The 13,425-nt window shown below is 34.0% G+C and overlaps 1 protein-coding gene across 5 annotated transcripts in view; it reads left to right on the top strand.

Moving 5' to 3' along the window:
* Positions 1-13,425, top strand: part of LOC148599368 (uncharacterized) — a 66,202-nt gene that overhangs the window by 21,233 nt on the left and 31,544 nt on the right. For all 5 annotated transcript variants that reach the window (XR_015917600.1, XR_015917599.1, XM_088557083.1 and 2 more), the window contains exons 8-16: positions 321-551; positions 912-1,069; positions 3,692-3,844; positions 3,965-4,118; positions 9,890-10,189; positions 10,956-11,155; positions 11,631-11,847; positions 12,276-12,680; positions 13,045-13,254. Coding sequence is in view for 3 of the 5 variants with exons in the window: in XM_088557083.1 (XP_088413209.1) it covers positions 321-551; positions 912-1,069; positions 3,692-3,844; positions 3,965-4,118; positions 9,890-10,189; positions 10,956-11,155; positions 11,631-11,847; positions 12,276-12,680; positions 13,045-13,254 (2,028 nt within the window). In the remaining 2 variants the exon portion in view is untranslated. The remainder of the gene's footprint in view (positions 1-320; positions 552-911; positions 1,070-3,691; positions 3,845-3,964; positions 4,119-9,889; positions 10,190-10,955; positions 11,156-11,630; positions 11,848-12,275; positions 12,681-13,044; positions 13,255-13,425) is intronic.

The following is a 13,425-nucleotide window of genomic DNA, read 5'->3' as shown; positions in this document are numbered from 1 at the left end:
GTTTTTGCGGGAATAAACTTAATAGTGATATTACTGAAATTAATTCACAGTGTGAATTATCGAAATTTTTTACACCAGGAAAATTCTGTAAATCACTGATATTTATATAGTTAATACTTTCATTTTCAAACACAGCTGAAAAAATAGGGAAAGGTCGTAGTTAGTATTCTACGATGTACGATCAATACAGCTTTGTACTGAAACTGTAAAGTTGAAACCATTCTTTTGCAAGAAATACAAATGCTAAACATAGCACAGATTAATGCGAATGCAAATCTCATTTTTTTTCATTTATTATTTGTTTTTAAATTATTGGTTAGTCTTGCCAGCGAAAGACGAATACGTGTTAGTGTACATTAGTATGGAACAGTGGGACTTTTTCAATAGAGGGGCTAAGACATGTAACTTTTGTAAACTAAATCTAAATGACAGGCCTATCAACAAATGTGCGTGTCGTCGCCCAATTACTGGACAATATGTAACATTAGTCATCGAGAATATTGGCCAAACAACTTTTCTAGTTGTGTCTGACATCGACGTGTACGGCTCAGGTAAGATATACAATCAATATTTATTAAGCTTGAATAGAAATGCTTCAAAAAGTATTTTTGTCATGTACAGAGTTTAAAATTTACTATCAAATCCTTTATTGTAAAGAAGAACACAGACATCTGACTTTAAAATCTAAAGTCAAAAACAAAGCAAGAAAAAACATAAAAACATGAAAAAAAATAAGCCAAACAAAAACACCCACAATCTGAAGATATGTATTGAAAATACGTTTAATTTATATAATTCAACCATCGATTTGATATATCACTAACAGTTTAATGTATTGCACTACAAACGCTTACTTTTTAACGTCTATACTACACTAGTATTATATATCAGGAAAATTCATATATATTTAGGAACTGGGTGTGGGAAACATTTAGGAATGATTACTGGTGATATCAAAGAATACCAGTTGGTCACGTCTTCAAATCAAAGAGACATTCGATTTATCAGGGCTCTGTTTGGAAGACAAGGATGGTGCTCTCATGAAAATGATATAAAACCCTGGTTAATGGTATATATGAAAAATAAGAAATCAAGTAAGGTAAAACCAAGAAAGCAAATGTGTCATTAATCAAACTTATTATTTAGTTTACATAAAAAGATTAATAATTAGATATTTGAAATTATCCAAAAGTACTTTTGTAGATTTCGATTGGTTAGACATATGTTTTACAACTATTCCAATGTGAACAAATTGTGTTCCTCTACTTGCTAACCTATTCTTTCCATCTGATGAGGCTAACTTTATAGCTGATCTGATTCAAAAGAATAAATATCGTTTAGCTAGATCCTATTATCCCCGTCCGTTTCCGCTATATAGATGACGTATTGTCTTTAAACAATCCTAATTTTGGGGATTTGATACCTCGCATCTACCTCCAAAGAACTTGAGATAAAGGATACTACACTGTGAAGTCAATCTCATATCTTGACCTACACTGAGAAATCGATGGTAAACGAACACTATTGACCAAACTTTACATTAAACGTGATGACGTTTCATTAAAAATTGTCAACTTTCCTTTCATCTGTGGCATCATCCTTCAGAATCTACGTATGGAGTGTTAATATCACAACTCATACGTTTTCTAGAGTTTACCGAAACAACGCAGAATTTTTTGTATCACGCTGTTATTCTATTAAATAATCTTTTGAAACAGTTTTATGTTGCTACAAGATTGAAGTCATCACACAGAAGTTTTATGGTCGTCATCATGAACTCATGGATCGTTACGATGTATCTATCTGCGGCATAAAAACTGACTTGTTCAAGGTGTCATAGTTTTTCTACCCCGGACTTGACTTTTTATGAGCAACTCGGCGGGTGTTCCTAGAAAAGCATAGCACTCGTACCTTACCGGTGAACCTGTTTTTTGTGGAGTCCGAGTTGCAAATTTGCTTTTGTTACTTTGTATGTATGATTTTAGTTACTTTATGTTCTTTGTTGTGTATGTCTTTTATCATGTCTGGTCTTTGTCCCTGGTTTGCATTTTTTTTTATTACCGCTATAACGTCGGTTTTCTTGATTACTCTTATATAATTTTACAAAGTTTCAAAAAGTGAATAATATGGAAATGATGGAAAATAATTTTAAAATGCTCGAGCACAAGGCAACAGTAATACTCTCCTTGGACTGCTTACCTCCTGCACAATCCTCACCACTAAAATGAAAAGTTTTTTTGCTTGTGTCCTTATAAAAAAAGTCCGGTTTCATCCATATTAAATATATCCTTTGGTAGAAAACCTTCACAAAGTGTAGGAAGTTTCTTTTTTCACTTATTCACAGTCTCGTTGTCCACGTCCCCTCGTTCTCCACTCATTGTTCCAAATTTGATGTTGTTTCTTTTAAGAAAGGATTCTAACCAACCATTAGATGCTTTAAATGTAGTACATGTAATCCCTAAATCCTCTGCAAATCGTAATGCCTTTTCTTTTAGAAGTGGTCCTGTCACATTAATTCTTCTACTGACGGCATCTTTAAAAAAAAAACTCCAAACATAAGTCATTTATATCTTCGTTGCCGGTCTAATGTCTTTTCCGTTTTGATGAGCCCGCTATGTTTTTCTCCAAATCTTCGAGAACTTCAGCTTTACGCTTTCGCAAGTTTTGAATCTGTGTTTTTCCTACTCCAAAACTTTCAGCTACTTTATATGCTGGACTTCCATTGTCCAACAATTTAATTGCCTCTACTTTTTGTTCTAACGTTAAAACTTTTCTTTTCGTCGCCATTTTCTTATCTAATGTAAACTGTTTTCAACTGATTGTTATTCATACGTCAGTATTTATTTCCGCGAGTTTCCGGATATTTTTGTAACTTTGACGGAATTTTTTGTTTTAAAATTACTTTACTTCCGGTTTTCGAACACTTCCGCTAAAATCAGAAGGTCGCGTAAGTCAGGTTTTTTAACCATTTAGACATGAATAATACGGTCGCTAGTCGCGTTACGCAGGGAGTCGCTTAATACAGTTAAAAATAATAGAAAAATGAATTGGGGGACGTAAATTAGGTCGCATAAAACAGGTGGTCGCTGAATACAGGTGGTCGTTAACACAGGTTTGACTGTATATGGAATGTTCGAGATCAAAACTTTCATTAATACATAACTTGATAATCACATATCAGTGACTTGTTTTAAGAAATGAAATATGACTCTGTCTAATTCTAAAATCCTCATGTGAAGATGTGATTAAAACCTACCAGTAAAGGGAATATATTTGCAGTTGCGAGCACCTCCCGTAGAGTGCTGATTTTTTCTAATTATCAATTATCCTATGTATATAGTTCTAATAAAACGATATAATTCGCTAAAAAAACATATATTCAGCATTTTAAACTTAAAGTACATAATTTAAGATTGATATTTAAGGAGGTAGACCTAGGGTAAGGGACATGACTCTTGAAATCAATGGTATTTTTGTATCATATTCAATTTCACTACGAAACAGAATGAAATCAATCCAAAATACTTTGATGCTTACATAAGATTGATGCAAAATGCTGAATACAAACATTCAAGTGATTTGTAAGATTTGTGCCCCTTACCTTAGATCTACCTCCTTCAGTATGTTATACGATATTAGCAAAAACGTATTTACAAAATGATTAGTAATTTGGTTTAATCGGGTATTACAGATAGATTTGATTGTCTCCACAAAAGTCCAGGCAGTAATACTGTATGGTTGGTTTCAACAAGAAAAATCAGGTTTAATCAACAAGTTTACCGTTGAGTACGGTGTCATGAAAAATAACTTGTCCTTCTACAGTGAGGAAAATGGACGTCCAAAGGTAATTTTGAGTTGTTAAAATAGATAAACTATAGTATAATAATCAGTTTATTAATTATGAAAGGAAAATAGTTCAACATGGACCAGAAAAAAATTGTTTTTTTCTTTGTTTTAATTGTAGGTTTTCAATGTTAATGCAGAAGTGAATGTTAATAGTTTTAAGACGTTCTGGTTTTGGAAACTTCTTGTTGCTAGATACATCAAGATTAATGTTGTCGACTTAGATAAGTCTCGAGCATGTATGAAAGTAGAACTTGTAGGATGTCCAGTCTATAGTAAGTGTTATTCGATGTTCAAATTGAAAGGGAATAAGGAAATTATTTTGAAGCATTTAATTAAATGTAATCAACGGAACCCAGGTTCTAGCGGTAACCAAAATAATACATACAAAGTAACAAAAGCAAATGAGCAACTCGGACTCTACACAAAACTGGGAACATGGACCAGGTGCACCAGTAGGGTAAGAATCCTCTGCTTTTCTAGAAACACCCGCCGAGTCAAGTCCAGGTTAGAAAAAAGAGGTAAAGAAAACTATGACACGTTGAACAAATTAGTTTTCATGCCGCAGTTGGATACATCGTTACGATCCACGAGTTCATGATAACGATCATAAAACTTTTGTAGTGATGACTTCAATCACATAACATTAAATAAGTCTTTTCACACTAAGTTGTCCACGAAAAAAGAAGATATATGCAAAAAATATAGATAATAAAATAAGTGCAGCTTTTTGACTGTCCAGACGAAAATTCCATTTAGGTTGATCAAGTCATGGCAGCAAACATAAACAATTGGAATGATGAGTCTTGTCCCAGAACGTTTTGTATATACAAGAGTAATCAAGGGAACCAAGGTTATAGCGGTAATTAAATGAATGCAATGCAGAAACAAAGATCAGACATGGAAAACAGACATACACAACAAAGAACATAAAGTAACTAAAATCATACATACAAAGTAACAGAAGCAAATGAGCAACTCGGACTCCACTAAAAACTGAGACCAGGTGAACCGGTAGGATAAACGTCCTCCGCTTTTCTAGAAACATCCGCCGAGTTGCTCATAAAAAGTCAAGTCCGGGTGGACAAACGAGGAAAGGAAAACTATAACCCGTTGAATAAATCAGTTTTCATGGTGCAGATGAATATACCATAACGATCCATGAGTTCATGACGACGACTATAAAACTTCTGTAGTGATGACTTCAATCTTGTAGCAACATAACCCTGTTCTTGAAGCCTATTTGTTAAGAGTCATTTGTTAGCGCGATACAAAAAGTCTGCGTAGTTTCGGCAAGCTCTGCCATTACGTGTGAGTTGTGATATTATCAGTCCATACGCAGATGCTGAAGGGATGTTGCCACAAATGAATGTAAAATTGACAATTTTGAATGAAAAGTCATCACGTTCGTCGTAAAGTCTGGTCAATGATTTTCCCTTACCATCAATTACTAAGTCTAGGTCAAGATATGAGGCTGACTTCACAGTGTTTGTAGTATCCTTTACCTCAAGTTTTTTGGAGGTAGATGTGATGTATCAAATCCCCAACATTAGAATTGTTTAAAGACAATACGTCATCTATATAGCTGAAACTGAGATTAAAGAATCTAGCCGAACGATATTCTTTCTTTCGGATCAGATCAGCTATAAAGTCAGCCTCATAAGAGTGAAGGAATAGGTCAGCTAGTAAAGGAGCACAATTTGTTCCCATTGGAATGCCGACTGTTTGTTGAAAATCACGACCACCACACTGGATAATTATGTTGTCTATTAGAAATTGCAGCATTTTGTAAACATCTTCCTCTGTATATGATATAACTTACACTGTATGAGGAATCTCTACCAAGAACTATATATTTGTATCTAGGTGTACCAATTATTGTATAATGTTTTTAAGTCGGGACTTTAACTGAGTATGGGCAATGGAAGTATACTATGTTGAAAAATCATATGTTTTAATGCTATTATATTCAGATAATAGTCTTGAACTGATTGTCTCCAAAAGATCTTTTGAATATTTCAGGATCCACATGAAATTAATACCACTACAAGAGTAACAAGTGTTGTGGTAAGACTGAAGGCCCTCTTTGAGAGATGTGAGTATAGAATTAAAAAAGTTTTGAAAGAGGTTTGGTGGTACACTTTGCAGATCCAGCTATGGAACGTTGTTTGTATTGATTCTTGTTGAGTTTAGGAATCCAGTACATAGACGGCAAATCACAATCATCGTCTTTGGTAGAGAGACCAAAGAGGAAAGCACAGATTTATGGTTTTCCACAATCTCTTCATTGGAGAGTGTGGTTGCAGTATAGGTCTTATCACTGCTATTATTTTCTACGTCTACCTCTGATAATAAACATTGGGTGTAAAACGTTGATGACAGAGGAGGTAGAGAAAGGGAGATAGGACCACATGGAATAGGGCAAATGAATGAGAACGGAGAGATGTTTGCTGACTTTTGCGCTATAAACAGTCTAGTAATTGGCGGTACTTGGTTTCCACATAAATTTTGTCATAAAACCACCTGGATTTCACCATCTGGAGACACTGAAAACCAAATACACCACATAACAATAAGCCGTCGATGGAGATCTTCATTACGAGATGTACGAACAAAACGTGGAGCAGACGCAGCATCAGATAACCACCTTGTAATTGGAAAAATTAAACTCAAGCTTTTAACAACAAAGAAAAGAGAGACTACAAAAAGGAAGTTTAATGTTGAGAAGTTTAAAGATCAGAAAGTGAAAGAAAACTTCCAAATTACACTCAGGAACAGATTTAGTACTTTATTAGATCTTGACAACGAAGAAATGAACAATGATATTGATGACATCTAGAACTCAACAAAGACAGTCATTCTGGAGGCATGCGAAGAAACAGTTGGTTTCATTCAAGTGAAAAGAAAGAAATGGATGTCAGATCAAACATGGGATACAATGTCTGAAAGAAGGGAAATAAAAGAAAAGTTGATGAGTGCCAAAACCAGACAGCAAAAGAAAAACCTGCAAGACCTTTACAGCGCAAAAGACAGAGAAGTGAAGAAAAGCTGTAAAAGAGATAAAAGAAACCATGCTGAAAAGTTAGCAGTAGAAGCTGAAAATGCCTGCTTAAAAGGAGACATCAAAACATTGTATAACATCACAAGACAACTCAGTGGAAAGATCTCTCAAAATGAAAATTTACCAGTCAAAGATAAAAACAACAATACCCTCACAAAGCTAGAAGATCAGCTTGACAGATGGAAAGAACACTTTAGTGAGGTATTGAACAGACCACCACCAACAAATCCACCAATACTTGAAGAAGGTCCAACACTTAACATAGAGACTGACAAAATTACCGAATTACCGAAAATGAAGTAAGAAAAGCCCTAAAACATATTAAGAATGGGAAAGCAGCGGGAATCGATGGCATACCACCAGAAGCCCTCAAGTCCATGAATGACACTACCATTCAATATCTTCTTGGGCTATTAAACCAGATATGGGAAAAAGAAAAAAATCCAAAAGACTGGCAAAAGGGACTCTTGGTAAAACTACCTAAATAGGGGGACAAATCCAATTGCAACAACTGGAGAGGAATAACTCTTTTGTCCATTCCTAGTAAAATCCTATGCAGTATAATCTTACAAAGAATGAAAGAAGAGATTGATAGCAAGCTGAGAGATGAACAAGCTGGATTTAGACAAGAACGATCATGTGTCGACCAGATTGCTACACTCAGAATAATTATTGAGCAAACGATCGAATGGCAGTCATCCCTATATCTAAACTTTATTGACTTCCAGAAAGCATTTGACAGCATAGATCATCAGGTCTTGTGGAACATTCTAGGACACTATGGGATTCCACCTAAGATTATTTCGTTGATTAAGTTACTGTATGAAGAATTCTCTTGTCAGGTCATACATGCTGGTACATTGACGGATCCTTTCCCTGTAACAACTGGCGTAAGGCAAGGATGCATTCTCTCTCCCCTTCTCTTTCTCATAGTCATCGACTGGATAGCAACAACAGCTTACAACGACCCTCATGGTATACAATGGACACTAACATCTCGTCTAGAAGACCTCGAATTTGCAGACGACATATGCACACTATCGCATCGTCTTCAAGATTCCCAACACCAGGTCAACCATCTCGAAGAAACAGCTAAAAGAACAGGATTGTATATCAACACAGCCAAAACCAAAGCCATGAGAATCCAACAAAACCAGATGGATCCAATATTGGTAAATAACCAACAGATAGAGAATGTAGATAAATTTACGTACCTTTGAAGTGTCATGAGTACAACTGGAGGCACTGACGAAGATGTACAAGCCAGAAAGATGAAAGCATTACAGGCTTTTTCCATTCTAAAGCCAGTATGGAAAAGTAGAACACTGAGAACGGCTACTAAGATCAGAATTTTCAACAGCAATGTTAAGTCTGTCCTGTTATATGGTTGCGAGACCTGGAGAGAAACAGAAAACACCATGAAATCTATACAAGTCTTTGTTAACAAGTGCCTAAGAAATATACTGAATATCAGATGGCCAGAAAAAATAACAAACAAGAAACTCTGGCAAAGAACAAAACAACAACCAATAGAAAACACCATTCGAACCCGAAAATGGAAATGGATTGGTCATACTTTAAGGAAGAACAATAAAAACACTACAAAGCAAGCTTTAGATTGGAATCCCCAAGGGCAAAGAAAAAGAGGAAGACCAAAGAACACCTGGAGGAGGGGTTTGAACTCTGAACTGAAGAGAGTAGGACTAACGTGGAAGAATTGTAACACCATCGCCCAAAACCGAAGCGAATGGAGAGAAACTGTAGTCGCCCTATGTCCACCTATGGACGAAATGGAACAAATCAAAAATCAAAACGTTTTGCAGACAAAAACAATGTTGTTTTGGGCTTTGTCTGCTGGGACGACAACATACTTGTCATGTATAGTAGACAATGTTTTTTGCTACATCGGGGTCTTTGAAAACCGATGTAGACTTGGCACTCATTGACCTACTAAACACTTTCATTCGTTTCAGAATAAAAGACCTCACGGCCTTTAACCGTGCAAGTGAGCTATTTCCAGAAAATTAATTGTTTTTATATTGAAATTCTAAATAAATCGTTTGTGCTGAAAGACCTTATACTCTAAATGATATGGAATATAGCCACATTGTAAATGGTAGTCGGCAAAACAGATGTTAAAGTCGTCTGTTTCTTTAGTTGGCTGCAGGTCAATGTAAAAAGTATGCCTACAGTGAGTCGATGAATTCCATAACCTCTAGTTCTAGTTCAGTATGTTTTGGAGTTTATTTCAATGAGCAAATTAATTTTACTTTTTGCACCTCGGTACGAATATATCAGGCAAAAGTGCATTATATGATAAACATATCGCGCTCGATTCATATGATAATAAACCCGATACGAATATAACAGGCGTCATATAATAAAAATATGGCGCTCGATTCATATGATAATCATATGTTTCAATCCATATGAATCTCATTTGTGGCACTTTTGACTGTTTATGCAGGAGGTGATTCTAAATGTTTATTTGACACAATTTTTTTAAGGATTTAAGAGCTACATGTATTTGCATATGGATTTTACAAATAAGAATGGTTTTGCTTAAACATCTATATCATTTACTCAGAATAATGACACGTTTTCACCTGAAGCAATGAGGTCAAAACAGCGTCCAACGTTCTGAGGTCACCCTAGACGCTACAGTCAGCCCTCTCAGAAAATGCAAGAATCTTGCAAACTCGAGAAAAGTTAATGATTTGACACGACGTCATCCGGTGGTTAGTAAAAGATGAAACGAATGTCAACTTGATCAAGAATGTGCATTCATTGGGTTAGGCTTAGAAAATGTACAAATTTCTTGTTTTTTTAGATTTAAATTAAATGTACTGCATTATTAAATGTCGAAGAAAAAAACATTAAATATGCATCATTTACTTAACTACACACAATAACGTCTGTCTTTTAATTTCATCAGTATTGAAAAATCAGTTCATAGAATATTAAACCTTTAAACTTTTATTGTAGCTAGTCGAAGCTCAAATTGCAATGGCGAAAAAAGTCTGGTCGATTTAGGTTTTGCACGTATTCAAGGCTTGAAATTTAAGGGAAGTGACAAAGTTAAAACCATTTGCGAGAAAGACACTGCATCATTGTTAGAATGCCAGAATAAAACTATCAGTTATGGTTACATAGGAAATTCGTTTGATAACAAAACTAAGATTTGTTGCTTTGTCAATATTTCAATGGATAACAGACATTTTAGAGATTTGTGGAAAACAGTTGAAAGCGACAGTGCTGTTGTATCCGAACGACTTTGTTTAGCAGGTATAAAGCACACTGATCCGTTAATTTTTAAAAATAATTTCGTTTTAACACTATGAATTTAAAATTGAAATGTGGATGCTGTATCGTTATGGTTTTTTTCGTGAGATTTTTTTCTTATTTGGTAAATTTTGAACCGGAGTTTGTGAAGAAGAAATATTAAGTACGAATAATTTTTTTCTTCATATGTTCAGTAATATCTATGTATAAAATGCATTTACTTTATTATATAAGTTTGTCAATATATTTGATTTTTTTCACGTGAATTAGCATTGTATGTTCATGTTGTACGTTACACAGGAAAATAGAAACATGTTTTCATATGTTTCAAAACATATGGAAACATATGTTTATGACCAGAATGGATATATATTTATATGTTCCCATCAAAACTCAAAAATTGCATTTTTTACCCCAATCCAAATGAAAACAAATTATATCTTTAATGATTAAAACCATTATACCGTCTTTGCCTAGGATGATTCCGACCTACTTTTGTGATCCAGAGAAAAACTGAGTATGGGTATTCTTTTGTTTGGTTGTGTTAATTTCCGTTCCGTGTAATTTGTGTTTGTATCCTTTCGTTAAAAGCAGTTTTTTTCAAAGCGAAATACAGTAACAAACTGATTCATTGATGGTTTGTTTTAGTAGCAAATGTTCACAAATTAATGCCACTTAAATCTTCAAACTTAAATTTAGAGGGCACATTAATGACTTTCCACTAATTTATCATTTTAAATATTTAAATACTATTTAATGTTCTTTCTAGAAATCACCTCCGAACTAAGTAACATGTCAATAATACATGTTGGAAGTGAACGTGGTACATTGTTATCACCTATGTTTCCATCTAATTACCCCAGAGGAATTAAAATGAGATTCAAACTTGATGGACACAAACAGTATATAAAAGTGACAATAGTATATGTGTCTCTTGCTGAAACGGCTACCATGCCGTATCTGAGACAGGTATCTTCTTTTATATAATTAAATGAGATATTAAACTGTTATGTACGGTGTTAATCTTTAAAACATACTTGTATAAGCATCATAGAATTTGTCGAAAATATAATTATAAAAATCAGAAAGTGCTGACTATGCTAAGAGGGTTTAAATCAAGAAAAAACAACGTTATTTTTTTATATTTATTTTAGCGGCCGACATCCTTGCAACTTATAAGCAATGCAATTCTTGTGACTTATTACAGATAAATACATTCAGATTTCACTTGTACAGATAAAGTCAATGCATCTTGACTGCTCAAATAGAACGGTTGCAGTAAAAAAATAAATTTGTAGTCAATATATCAGCTAAAAATACAAAAGAGTACGTAACTTCTGTCCGATCAGCTAATGTTTGAATGTAATTTATTCCTTTGGCGATATTAATGAAATTTGTCAAGTCATTTGATTATTAAAGAAGACAAACTAATTCTTTTTTTCAGATAGGCAATACAGATATCAACCGAAGTTACTGTAAAGATAATTTAGCTATCGATATTGGCACTAATAAGAATATTATGATTACTTATGAAGACCAGAAGGAATATCGATATGCTTCCTTCATATCCTCAGAACACCATGTAAACATAATACTCACAACGTGTTTCCAGTATAAACTAGCAGATGGGTTAATGTTTCAACTTCAGTACGAAACTGTCGGTAAAGATGCCGTATTTCCTTTCGAGTTTATACCAAACTACCTTAACTCTAATGAAGAAATAAAAATCTGGAAAAAAAGTCATTTAAAAATGTACAATACTTAACCAAGACATTTGAACACAACATTACTAAGACGTTTAGCGATGTTTTAGCCTCATTGAATGGGGATACGTAACTTTTATAGTTCAATGTTGATTTGTCATTAAGTAAATCAAGCCTATCGAAAAGATGGCCCAAATTATAAATCGGTATCCCTAAATATGTTTTCCATTTTAATTGCATGATCTGACAGAAAGAATGGAAACATTAATATCTATTTACCCACAGCTTTTCATCCTTTTTATTATTTAATTTTACTGTTTTATTATCATAATATCCTATCAGTTACTATGAGCTAATTATTTTGGGTTGTTTTCATACAATTATAGATTATCCAGGATGTGGCTTTGACGGTTCAGTTCATATGGAGTGCAAATTAAAGTCAGCTTACGTTGGTTCTTACCTATATCCATCGATCTGGACAACTTCAGAGTCTAACACATGGAAACTAGAAGGACAGCCTGGTCAGTACATTGAATTATATATTATAGATCTGCATGTAGTTGGTTTAACTAGAAATGACACTTTTATAGAGATCTTCGACCTGGATAAAAGTGGGGAAAGGCGTGAATCACTCGGTAGGATTTATAATACATTAATTCATAAAACTTTGAAATCAAGTTGGCATAGAATGGAAATAGAATATAGTATTGGTAGTGGCGTAACAGGTAGAGGTTTCTTCGGACGGTACGAAACTAAAGGATTCCAACCGTTCCAGAATTTTGCAAATGAACGTAAGTACAAATCAGAATAATAAGTGAAAAAAATAAACTCATCAAAAAATTAAAATGTTGAAAGTAAAAGTTTCGTTCTCTTTTAAATCTGACTAATTATTCAAATGTTAAGTTACAGGTAAATCAATGCGCCGGACGATTGCCTATTTACTTTAATCTGCTAAGATACATTTTAAACTGTGATTGTCTAATTTTATACTGAAGTGTATCGTTAACAAAAGTGTCCTTTTTAATCCACGTTTCCTGGTACAATATTTGTCCATAACCAAAGACTTGCAGATGGAATATATGTCACAGCTAGGTATTCAGATATATCAACCATAGCATAGCTTATGTGTTTTGAAAGTATTTATCCCTTTGTTAGGTTGTAATCCAGGTCAGTACTGGTTTCAACAGAGCTGTTATACGTTTAGTAACATTTCTTATGTTAATCATCATAGAGCAGAGAAAGAATGTAAGAATGATGGTAGTCACCTAGTTGTCATTGGTTCTGAAGACGAACAGAAATTTATTTTTTCAATATTACTACATCTGGTATCGTCTACATCTACTACAGATTTCTCGGTTCATATAGGTACAAGTACTTCTTATTCTTTATTCTTATTGCATTCAAATTGAAACAAGTAGTTTTGTGTTTTTTTTTATTTGATTTTTATTTACCTTAAGGATATGTCATGTCATATGAGCTTAGACTATAAAAATGAAGTGGTATTGTATCGCCCCCTTTTGCACAAAAAAGTTTTTT

This window comes from Perna viridis, chromosome 13 (genome assembly GCF_037379345.1).
Source record: "Perna viridis isolate PV_CMFRI_1.1 ecotype Kerala chromosome 13, ASM3737934v1, whole genome shotgun sequence".
Classification (NCBI taxonomy): domain Eukaryota; kingdom Metazoa; phylum Mollusca; class Bivalvia; order Mytilida; family Mytilidae; genus Perna; species Perna viridis.
The sequence above is the reverse complement of the archived record's forward strand: the minus strand, read 5'-3'. Positions and strand labels throughout refer to the sequence as shown.